Source organism: Andrographis paniculata, unplaced genomic scaffold (genome assembly GCF_009805555.1).
Source record: "Andrographis paniculata isolate CXL003 unplaced genomic scaffold, ASM980555v1 Contig26END, whole genome shotgun sequence".
In the NCBI taxonomy this organism is placed as follows: domain Eukaryota; kingdom Viridiplantae; phylum Streptophyta; class Magnoliopsida; order Lamiales; family Acanthaceae; genus Andrographis; species Andrographis paniculata.
This window is the reverse complement of record NW_026137557.1, coordinates 867,241-880,050: the sequence shown is the minus strand read 5'-3', so window position 1 is coordinate 880,050 and position 12,810 is coordinate 867,241. Positions and strand designations below refer to the sequence as shown.

The window sequence follows — 12,810 nt, the reverse complement described above, 5'->3', positions numbered from 1 at the left end:
ATTTTGTGTCATTATACTTAACATTAGAAATATTTTTATGTTTGTATAATTTTTTTGTACAAATGTTTTTCTATTAGTATTACAAGACACTAATGGAAATATTTTGCAATTTTTTTCTTAGTTTTACTATATTTTGATATAATAATTAATATTCAAATATCAATATGCAAAAAGTAAATGAGACCCATAGAACCGGACGGAGATAATATATATTAAATAATATTGATTTACATTTGAAACACCAACCAAACACACCCCTTGTATATGATAGTTACCATTAATACTTGCCATACTTTAAAAATAATTAAATAAATAAATAAAATTATTACAAACTGTTATGCCTAATCATGTTCCAAACCCCAAAGATAATCTTAATTAATTAAATAATTGTCAAGACAGCACTATGAGTTTATTAATTAAATTATTTAATTAAAAAATTATTATAGCCCATTTGCGCTAATTCATGTGATTCTATAATAATAATTATTATCATTATTATTCCTTAATAAACACAATTAGTTGTCCCTAATTTGTGATTATTTATTAATCACATCGTACCCTATTGTAATTATTAATAGTATTAATTATTTTTCTGATTGTGCAATTCTGACCGTCCGATTGCGTACTTTCTCGTTTTATTGGGATGCTGATTGCTGCTTTACACGCCTTTATTGCACTTTGGTCCTTGAGTGAAATTGAAGGATTAGTCCCCCGAGATATCTGAAATTATAAAATGCATTAAATCATTAGGGTGTGTTTGTTATGGGTTTTTTTTTTTTTTGGCTAAATTGTACAAAACCGACTGTGGTTTCACGAAATTGCGTCAATTTATTTATACTTCTAAAATTGCATCAAATTCCCTCGTGGTTTCAAAAGCTCTGCGTCTAACCTTTGGTGGTTCTTATTTAATGGTATTTGACGTAAATGCGTCCAAACTGTGAAAGAATTTTTTAATATCAATTTTTAAATCCCTAAAATTATAAATATATTCATTTTTCTTATATTTACACTAAAAGAATAGCAAATATACTACAAAATTGTTAATTTTCTCATATTTTAAGATTTTATTTTTACTGTTTTTTCAAGCTAAATATAAAAAAATAAATATATTTATAATTTTAGGGATTTATAAATTGATATTCTAAAATTTATTCGCAATTTGAGTGCATTTAGATCAAATATCGTTAAATAAGGATTGTCAAAGTAGTTAGACGCAGAATTTATGAAACCACAATAGAGTTTGATGCAGTTATAGAAGTACGAGGATTTGACATAATTTCTTGAAACCACATGTGGATTTTGTATAATTTAGCCTTTTTTTTTTTCGTATTTATTACTGACTTGTCTCTTAAATTTGTGCTTATATTTTAGTACCTCCGTACGGCTCGAATGGTCTCATTTACTTTTTGTTGATTTTTTAGTATTAATTATTATATTACAATGTAATACAAAAGAAAAAATTGAAAAAATACTTTCATTAATGTCTTATAATATTAATAGAAAGATAAAAAAAAAAATTATACAAATATAAATATATTTTTAATATTAAGTACAATCACGCAAAAAATAAATGTGACTCCCAGAGGCGGACCAATGAAGTATTTATTTTTTTTTAAGGCATATAATTATAATTTGGATAATATTTGCATTTATTTAATAAATATATTTTTTTATTAAAAACTTTCTTATAATTATTTTGTAGAATTTTGTAATACATGGAATGTATAATTAATAACCATCATTTTTAATTAATGTTTATAAATAAAAATTATGTTTGGTAACCTTAATTATAAAATGTACCAATTATTGTGTTTATTTATTTATTTTAAGAATAAAAATATGATAAGACGAATGTGTTTGTTCGAATAGTATTTGAATTCAAATTTTTTATTTTAATTTTAATTTAAATATTCTTTTTATTAAACATAATTTATCAATATTTTATATTTTTGTGTGTACTACCTAATTTGCTTTTACATATTCTTTGTATCAAATAATATTGTAATAAAATATTTATTTATTAAAAAAAGTAAAAATAAAAAGATTTTTAAACAGTTCAATATAATATATGATATTATATATTATAAAATTTAATCTATATTATATTAGTAAAATTTATCAAATATATAAAAAAAATATCATTTATTATAAAACGGAGGAAGTACATCAACTTATAAAAATCAACAATTCAACCCAAAATATTATGTCTTATATAAAATTCTTCATATCTAACATAAAAAAATATATTTATTTAAAATTATTATATAATATAATATTTAAATTACACACCTCTCCCAATTCAAAGTAACAGTTTTACCATTTTTATTTGTATCATTTCAAAGTAAATAATTTTACACTAGTATTAAAATACTCTTAAGACTTTGACAAAAATATTAAAATCTCTTACACATTTTCACTAATTAATAAAATATTACCTATGTCCGGCTCTAAGGATCTCATTTACTTTTTGTCGTGTTGATATTTGAATATTAATTATTATATCAAAATCCAAAACAAATAAAATGATATTTGTACAAAAAAGTAAATAAGACTCTTAAAAAAATTACAAAAAATACTTCAATCAGTGTCTTATATACTAATAAAATGATATTTATATAAAATTTTTTTTATATAAATATAAAAATATTTTTATTATTATATACAATGATGTAAAATATAAATATAACCCTTAAAAAACTACAGAAAGAGTACTATAATTTTTTAATCTAGTACAAAATCCCAAAAAGTGTTGCAGGAAATATACAAAAGTAAAGATTGTTCAAATCTCCATTGCCAAACAGCGTCCTGGTCACCTTATCCCCAATATTATTTTATTCAATAAAAATATAATTAAATAATGAAAGTCCAGCACAGCATCGTACGGCCACCACGTTTCACAAAGCCTTTTCATTTTTATTTTTCATTTTTTTAATTTTATTTTTTTGGCTGTTCATAATATATATATATATATATAATGCAGTAGGACTCCCCCCACACACGTTGATCCATTCATCCATTTCTTCACTCAATCCGCATCCATTCCGTTGTGTTCGAGGAGAGCTTCTCTCGGAAAATGGGCAGAATTTCTTCTCCACACTGTAGCCAGGGCCGTTCCGACGCGGCGGCGGGCGGCGGCGGAGCCGGAGCCGCCGAGATCATGTTGTTCGGAGTGAGAGTCAACGTTGATCCGATGAGGAAAAGCGTCAGTATGAACAATCTCTCTGATTACGAGCCTGCTGATAGCAAAATCGATCCGACCAATCTCGCTGCGGAGATTCCGAAAAGCGTTGCGCCGGAAGAAGGAATCGGCGCCAGCGCCGGCGGTGGTGGTGGTGGATACGCCTCCGCGGATGACGCCGCCTTGCCGCAGGCGTCGAACGGTAGCCGCGAGCGGAAACGAGGTTAGATCTTTGATTTATTGGTTTTTGAAGGTTCTGTTTGTGTTTTGTTCGTAGAGTATGCAAGAATTTGTTGTTGGAGTTGCTTCGATTGCTTTTGATTGACCTGATTATGCTGAATTTGTGCCTAATCTGCTTCGGTTTTGTGTGAGATTTGATTTTGTGTAACTAGAAACTGTATGAACATGACTGAGTTTCGATTGATTTGTTGAAGCAGCCTCTGGAAGGATTCTCTCCGTTAGTATATCATTTAGCTTCGGAAACTAAAATAAGAACAAATTAAAGAAATCTATATTCTCTGCTTTAGAAAATTGAGGGAAAGGAAAACTGGAAATCATATATTTGAAGTGATGAAATGTAGAAGAAGCAACAAATCAATATTTCATAGCATTTGAATCTTCCTCTGTTTAGATTTATGTCCTGATATCTGATCCACAAGCAATTGGTTTGGATTTATCCTCAGGAGTTCCATGGACCGAGGAAGAACACAAATTGTTCCTAATCGGATTACAGAAGGTTGGAAGGGGTGATTGGAGAGGAATCTCCCGGAACTATGTTAAGACTAGAACGCCAACACAAGTTGCTAGTCATGCCCAGAAATACTTCCTCCGCCGGAGCAATCTGACTCGCCGGCGCCGCCGTACAAGCCTCTTTGACATCACCACTGATTCGGTAAATTCTTTTACGCGATTGCTTGAGCAAATAGGCTAATATATGTTTGTTTATTCCATGATTTGGCATGAGCCTATGGGCATCTTCTTTGTTAAAGTATGGAGAACAGCAGAATACATTTCTTTTCAGAAAAAGATAACTTTTTGAAGTGGTAAACAAAGTTGATTTGCTTATATTGTGTTTTCATTCTCGAACTAAAAAATGTTAAAGCATTAATTTAATAATATCCCTACTGTATTATATTGAAGTATGCATAAAATACCTTTCTTCACATTGCAAGTAGTGTCTAATTATGTAATTCTTTTGCAAATAAACGACGTGAAATGTCTTAAACATCTTTCTTTGAATAAACTAAATAAATGAAAGATGAGGGCTGATCAATTTTTCAAAAAAGTTTTGTTCAAGACATTTCACCTCGTTGATTTGTATAATACTAGCAAAATTAGATGTGTATTTACAACAGAGAATGTATTTTGTGCGTACTTTAATATAATAAAACACAGTTGAGTTTTATGTAGTTTTACCTAATGTTAAATGATTCAATTCTTGCCTATATACATATCAAAGATTTTGGATCTGAATTTTTCGAAAACGTGCATAAATCTTTTGGATCTTGTGGTTTTCTGATTAGGTCACTGCTGTCTCTATTGAAGAGAACAAGAACCATCAAGAGAGCATGACCCACCCCATAGTGTCCCAACCCACACACCCTCTACCTGTCGGCGGATTCCCGATCACACCTTTCTGTGCTCCGGGCGCACCCGTTTTATTCTCAATGCAAGGCGGGAATTCGATGGATAATTCAAGAGTTCTTCCCCCGGCCCCGATTCTACCCACAATTCCAACATCCTCACCAATGCTGGATCTCAACCTAAACCTCGGATCAACCGGTCAAAACCGATCGTCGTCGACAGCTTTCTTTGGCTTGAAAAATGGAGGTAACAGCATAAGTGTTGCTTGAGGAAAATGAAATAAAAATGAAGAAGAAAAAAAAGTTAAGTATTAATTAAAAGGTAAGTAGGAAAAGAACATGATCCATGTAATAATAATACTTTGGAATGGGTGAATCATTTGAAGAAGACATAGAGATTCTAGCAGATAATTAATACTGTTTTTTTGGGTAGAAAAAAACCAATGTTTTTTTTTTTTTTTCCATTGTACAGACCTGAGTAAAAACTACCTCATGTTTGTATTTGTGTTGGTTTCTTGGCTGCCTTTGTTTGGTGTTTGTTTATGATTATAGTTTTTTTTCTTGTTTGATTCTTTGCTTTTTCTTTTGTTTTGTTTCTTTATGTGATGGATTTGTCGAATAGTAGTGTATGGATGTCCTTTTTTGCCATTTCTTGTTGGGCCTTATCTTTGACTAGTGGTGGATTGATTCATTATGTGGGGTGGGGTGGGGTGGGGGATAATCTTGAAGATATCTTTGGTTGCTTTTTGAAAGTGTGATTTTGGATAGGAAAATTAGGTTGGTGTCTTCTATGAAATTGAATAGAAAAGTTGTCTTTGGCAAGTTTGGTTCCTTTGGGTGGAAGGAACATTCAATAATCTTGACTACATTTGTTAGTAGGATTTGGATCAAAAAAAATTTTGTTTCATAAGAATTTTTCGTGATTTTAAGTCATCTCTTAAGTGATTTTAATTTTTCTTTTTTCTTTTTTTTTTTTTTTCCATAATAGGTTTTTTGAATTTCTATAGAAAAATTTATTATTTGGATTCATATTTAAGAGAAAAGTAAAGGGTGTGTTTGTTTGTGGGTTTAAGATTTTTGAATAGTAAAATATTAAATTTAAATAGTTTGTGTGGGTTTGATTTTAAATGAAAAATTAATTTTTAGTATAATATAGAAAATCGAAAGTAATTTTTGGTAAAAATCTGTGAAAAATTTACAAAAGAACGCAGCCATCTAATTTTCATTTTAATATATTATAAAATAATATTCGCCTTTAAGGATCATCTTAATTTTTTCTGCACGTTAGTTCTTTAAATAAAAAAAAAAAAACAAATAATGATATTTATATAAAAATAAAATTATACAAAAATATTTTTAATGTAAACTTAAAGATGGAGGTAATAGGATTTACTTTAATTACAACACTTCCTAAATGTATTAAGTATTTATTTTTTTCAAATAGATCTACTATTTTTAACTAATAATAAAACGTACTTCTATTTAAGAAAATTATCATTAACTTTTCATTATCCGAGAATAGTTACGGTGTTAATTTAAAAAACAGATTGAATCAAGTGTTAAAAATGAATTTTGAGCACAATACTGAACATTTACATTTTAATTTGTATAATTATATTATTTAATAAATTAAATTATGTAATTAGATTTTTAAGTGCTTCAGCACAGGTGCTGAAAAAAATCACTACTCATTCCCCAAACCATCATATATAAAAATATATAAATAAAACGTGTATTTATTACTCGTATGATGTCTTGTATGTAACAAATATCGTGTGTTGCATATTTTGTTAATATAAATTATGAATTGTTTGTATTAATATCGTATATTATCTATTATCGTATTTTGTACGATGAAGAATTTTAAAATTCAAAATTGCAAATATAGTCTGTTCTCATTGATAATGACATTTTATGTATGTTTGTTGTAAAAGGCCTTTAGACCAAAGTGGAAGTGTGTGTTGTTTTTCTTACAATAATTCAAATGTGTATATTTATATTCTTCTCTAATTTGGATAGAATAATTATTCTCATATGACTATTATTTTTACAATATATTATTGCTAACCATTAAACAATTATTTTAAATGAAATAATAGATACATGGATTAATATAATTATAAAATAGAATTTCTAAAATATTCTTCAATCACCATTGGTAAAAAGTGTTTAAAGACCACTTTATCAACAAAATCAGTTAGATTAATAAGTTCTCATTTTATTTAATTTTATTATTTTTTAAATATTTAATAAAATAATTTATTTATTATTATTATTATTTTTTAATAATGAAGAAATTTAAGAACAAATCCTAACAAACTTCAATTATATAGAGGGTTTTTGATACTTTAAATAAATACATAATTAGGACACAATGGGAAATAAATGACAAAAAGAAAGAAGTCAAAGACACAAACATAAATAGTAATAAGCATGTTTGTTTGCTCGTATCTTCCTGGTCCACTCAAATGTTTATATTTAAATTTATTTTAAATACAAATTAAACTAAACTATACGTTTATTTATATTCTAGATTATTTGTAAATTTTAAATAAGAATATATTAAAATATAATACATTCAATAAAAAATATATTTATCTATGAAGATTTTATAAGAGAAATTATGATGGATATATTATTGAAAATAATATTTATGTGTAATTGTTAATTTTTATTGAACATGTACAATAATTATTGACTTTTACTTCCTCTGCCACAAATGTGTACTTCTTGATTTTTATTGAATAATATTATTTCTGTAAAAAAAAAAAAAAACAATATCAATTTTGTTCTGATAATGTGAGAATTCGAAACTATTATTTTTCGAGTTTCGAGTACATTTTAAGTAAATATCTAGTCAAGTTTAATAACTTATAAATTAGATCGTCAAAGTAAGTCACATTAGTCGAATCATATACGACGAGTACTACCAACAATCCTATTACCGTTCTACATAGCTGTAGATGAACTTTTCCGCCTTATATGGCTCCTCGTTCAATTTTTTCAAATTCATCTGATCCTTTTCCGCAATAAAATGGTAATATTCTAAGTACCAAACAATACTTGACTCACTACCAAACCTTGTGTTCTTCTATTCACCTGAGCTTCTTCTTCATTGAGAGGGCAGCCATCGGGTCGGGGCGACGTAAGTGTAGCCGGGAAAGTGTTCTCCAGAAGTCGGAGTAGGAGCCGGCGAGTCATCTGCAGGCATCGCCGTCCAGCAGTGATCGAAGTTGGCCGTGCACTCTTGCCCGCTCACATCCGGCTTGAACTTGGGCAGAATCTCCCTCGTCTCGAGTTTCTTCCAGTTGATTGTCCGAAACCATTTGTGGGATTTGATCTCCTCGGCGCCCTTTGATCCGCTGCCCAGCCTTTTCGACGGGTCCTTTTGAAGAAGCTGCGGAAAGGAATCCCAGAAAATGTTGGAAATTGTTTACCCGATATTACTATTCAATCAACTATTTTCCCTTCAAAAACAAAACATCGTATTCAACCATTATTTTTACTTCAATAACGTCGTAACTCAGAACACCAAATTAAATATATAAGACAAACAAACACACATTAGGCATTTTTATTTTCTATAGGAATTTACAAAAGTGTAGTGTGGATGAAGAATAAGTGAAACCGTAAACTAGAAAATTGAAATATATTTTATTCTCTCACAGAAAATCACATCCAATCACTATTTCAACTAAAATGTAAAATCAAATACAAACACAAACCAAACACCCCCTAAGGGTTTGTTTGCCCAAAATTTTCTTCTCGACACGATTTCCAATATATATTTTATCATTTCACCAAAGTAATATTCTAATATAAAATATTATTTTTTATAATATCGATACGAGTTCATATACCTCACATCAAAACAAACAATTCAAATCAAAATACTAAACAAACAAACCCTTATCTTTTTTAGGTTATATATGTACTACGATAATTTTACAGTTTTACAATTTCTCTTTAAAAACATCAAATCTAACATCCAAAGCACAAACAAACACACCGGGTTGTGCTTGTTTGGAGAGTTTTTGGGATTTTTAGTGTTCATCAAATGTTTTCCTTGAAAAAATATTAAATCAAACAAGTATTTCAAATTTTTTATATTATACTTAAAAATTAATTTTATATTGAAAATATTAATCAACATCTGTGTTTTTATTAGATAATGCAATTATTTCAATTCAAAATTTTTGCTATTTAAAACTCAAACCTAAATCCAAACCCGCAAACAAACACATTTATTCCAGCAAATTTTGGGTGTGATTATTTGTGTTTTCAACATTGTTTTTGTTTACCGTCGCATCCAACACATTTTTTTATTTAAAACATCACTTACTACCTCTAATTTTTATTTAAAAGAAAAATATACTATATTAAAAAAAAATTCAATTCAATTTCTATGCATGACCTAAAGGAAGAATAAAAAAGATGAACCATAAATCATAGAAATCAACAAATTTTTCGTACCCCTTTAAGCAATGAATGAGCTTCGCTTGTGAGGCGAGGCGGGAGCTTCAACTTTTCATTGATGATTTTCTCCTGGAGCTTCTTTCGGTTGGTATGTGTGTACGGTGGCTGAGGAAAGTAAACGATAAGAAATCATAAGTACACAAACAAAAGTCGAGCATTTCACCAAAAACATTAATGTCTGGTTCTTGTGATTCTTCACCTGTCCCGTGAGCATTTCATAAAGAAGAATCCCGACACTCCACCAATCAGCATTTTTATTATGTCCTTTGGCAAGTAAGATCTCGGGAGCCATATATTCTGTCGTCCCGCACATTGAATTGGATCTGCTCGATTCATCAATCTCCTTAGCCAGTCCAAAGTCGGTTAGCATGACCTGGAAAACAAGTACCCGGATTAGGAAGTTGACGATTTTGAATTTTTTTGGTTACGGCGTGTGGATAATATTCGAGCAAGATCGTACGTGCCCATAGGCATCCATGAGAATGTTCTCCGGTTTTAAATCCCGATGCACAATCCCACTCTTGTGGAGATGTGAAACTGCTGATACAATCTCGGATGTATAAACCCTCGCCTGGTCCTCACTGTTGCAGAATGCCAAAAAGAAGAATCAAGCCGATGACTGTATCCAAATCATTTTCGGGAGTTATAGCACTTGAGTTCGGTACCTGAAAATCCCTTGTCGATACAAATGATAAAACAGATGGCCTCCATTTATGAAATCAAGAATTAAGTACAGCTTCGACTTGGTCTGTGGATAATCAAAATCAAACTAGTAAGGTTAGTCAATGCACAGGTAAGCTAATGTGTGTGCTCGATCAGTATCCAATTAATCACTTTCGACAAGAAAGCTTGAACAAAAAATTGATTGGTACAAATACCTTCTTTCAAAGATTTTACGAGTAATATTCGGTGGACACAATCCTGATTACTCAAGGTTGTACAACCTTATCTACGATATAACAATATTGAAATATAATATGCGTCGAAAACACTCTCCATCACTTCAAATTTATCACTATTTGTATCAAAGCACACACCTCCACACCAAAATCTCACACTTGCACGTAGATCTACATATAAAAACAATTCAACTACTACTACATGGTTCTACAATCACGTATACGCAAAATGTAATAAAACTATGCATGTGAAATTTAAATTTCATACTATACTTCAAAAAAAACACTATCTAATATGCATCCAAATATACAAATGACTGTAGCACATATGCTTCTCACTCTAAATGGCCTAAACTCTCATTTGTTATTCAATGCAAAATGTAGGAACTTTATGAAAAATTCAATGATTTCCTTATAGTTCATCCCTCATTCTCACCAACTAAATTTCCAGCTATAGTCGATCACACGGCAAATTGACAAGCATATCTAAATTCAGTAATAAATATGCTTCTTATTCTAAATGGCTTAAACCCTCATCAGTCATTCAACGCAAAACGTAGGAACATTACTAAAATTTCAATGATTTCCTCCTAATTGTTTGTCCCTATTTCTCACCAACTATTTTTCTAGCTATAGTCGATCACACGGCATAGTGAAAAGCATATCTACATTCAATGCAAAATGTAGGAACTTTTTGACAATTTCAATGATTTCCTTATTGTTCGTCCCTAATTCTGACCAACTAATTCTCTAGCTATAGTCGATCCCACGGCATATTGAAATATCTACATTCAACACAAATTGTATGAACTTTACGACAATTTCAATGATTTCCTCATTGTTCGTCCCTAAATCTCTAGCTATAGTCAATCATACGGCATATTGAAGAGCATACTACATACATTCCCACGTAAAATCGAACCTCAACGACAACCAAGTACCGAATTCACAACACCTAAACAAAATCAAGATTTTGGACACCAAATGGATCAAACTATCCCTAAATCATCCACACACACAATCCACCATCATCAATCAACACGAAAAACAATCGAAAACAACCTGAAACGAGTACCGAAGCTGCACGATAAAAGGATGCACAACTTTGGTGAGAATATCCCTCTCAGCCCTCATATAATCGACATGGTTGTTCCTAATTATGGTGTCTTTCCTCATCACTTTCATCGCATAAATCCCATCACCATCACAACCATCTCCGCCGTCGCCGTCGCGTCCCTTCATCTTCACCTGAAACACCTTCCCAAACGCCCCCTTCCCAATAACCCTCATTATTTCAAAATCTGCAGGCCCTAATTTCCGCACTTCATCCTCCAATTCCCGATCGATTCCCACGCCGCCGTCCTCCTTTTCGCTTAATTCAACCTTCGAATCGCCATTATCGGAGGAGGAATAAGCGAGCTCGTCCTGCTCGTCCGGCTCGAAATTGGGGAGCGATTTGGAGAGGGTAAAACGGGGAGAAGGCCCGACGAAGGAGTGAGATCTATTGTGGATAATTGGGGGGTCTCCGACGAAGTGAGAAGAAGACGACGCCGGCGGCGAGGCTCCAGCCGGCGGCGCCCCAAATAGGTCTGAAAAATCGAAATCCTGAGAGGAATCGTCGCCGGAAGGAGGAATTCGGAGGTTAGTGAGCCTGGAAGCGAGTAAGGTGTGGGCAGCCTTCTTCTGGAGCGCCGTGGAAGACGAAGAGCTGAGCGTATTGCTGCCTCCGCCGTCCATGGCGATTGGAAGGAAAATTTGAATTATCGTCGGTAGAATCGATCTCGAATCAGATGGATTTGATTGGTTTGGTTGAAAAGAAGCCAGCCGATCGAGGCGGGCGTAGATTTCACGTGGGTTACATTTTTGTTACGGATTTCGGGTTTCTTTCTGCTTCAGAGTCGCAGAGATGTTTTACGCTCAGTTGGGAGCTCGGTTGGGCAGCAACAATGGCTACCGCTTTGGGAATATCGATCCTTTCAAAACGTGCAGTTATCTATTTAAGCCTGCGTTTGTTTGAATATGCAAAAAAGGAATTTTTTTACTAAAATAAAATTCGTTTGTTTAAATGTGATTTAAAATTAATTTTAAATAAAATACTATTAACCTAATTTTTTATTTAAATATACTTCGCAGAAAGATACGGCTGTGTTTTTTAACACTCAAAACTCAATATTATAATTACTATTTGGACTATAAAATTTTTTAAAAAAATTATTTTTTTTTCAAACAAAATATTATTATTTTACTAGTAAATTTAAAATAAAATTTTCTGGAACTTATCAAAATTAGTTAATGCATTATGACACTATGAGTAGTGTTGTCAAAATTATTTGGATTGTGTTTTTTTTAAAAAAATATTTTTTTTTCTCTCACAAAATATTATATCAAATATTATCTTAATATTAAAGTCAAATTAAATATTTTTTTATTTTGTCAGTCTCATAAAAAATATTTATTTTTTTAGTAAGTGTATTTTCTACTGATATTAAAAATACTTCTACAATTCAGAATATATTACACAAATATCATTCTCTATTGTGCAAATAGATAGATTAATAACGGACGGATAGAGAGTATATTTTATCCGATATATTCTACCTACTGTGAAGATGCGTAAAAAAACAAAAACAAACACATCCTAACACATCCATCCGTTCCCAAACGTCGTCGTTTC

At 31.1% G+C, this 12,810-nt stretch overlaps 2 protein-coding genes across 2 annotated transcripts; one reads left to right on the top strand and one right to left on the bottom strand.

Annotated features, from left to right (window-relative positions):
• The first annotated feature begins 2,981 nt into the window (after positions 1-2,981).
• On the top strand, positions 2,982-5,332 carry LOC127246028 (transcription factor MYB1R1). Its single transcript, XM_051267204.1, has 3 exons — positions 2,982-3,401; positions 3,862-4,070; positions 4,702-5,332. Exons 1-3 carry the CDS (start codon positions 3,074-3,076, stop codon positions 5,029-5,031), a joined length of 867 nt encoding a protein of 288 aa, XP_051123161.1. The 5' UTR covers positions 2,982-3,073; the 3' UTR covers positions 5,032-5,332.
• A 2,268-nt stretch (positions 5,333-7,600) lies between these two features.
• LOC127246027 (serine/threonine-protein kinase AtPK1/AtPK6-like) lies at positions 7,601-12,113 on the bottom strand. The gene is made up of 6 exons (XM_051267203.1): positions 11,199-12,113; positions 9,903-9,985; positions 9,698-9,818; positions 9,437-9,610; positions 9,235-9,342; positions 7,601-8,158 (listed from the first exon to the last, which is right to left on the bottom strand). Exons 1-6 carry the CDS (start codon positions 11,871-11,873, stop codon positions 7,874-7,876), a joined length of 1,446 nt encoding a protein of 481 aa, XP_051123160.1. The 5' UTR covers positions 11,874-12,113; the 3' UTR covers positions 7,601-7,873.
• Between the last annotated feature and the right edge of the window lie 697 nt (positions 12,114-12,810).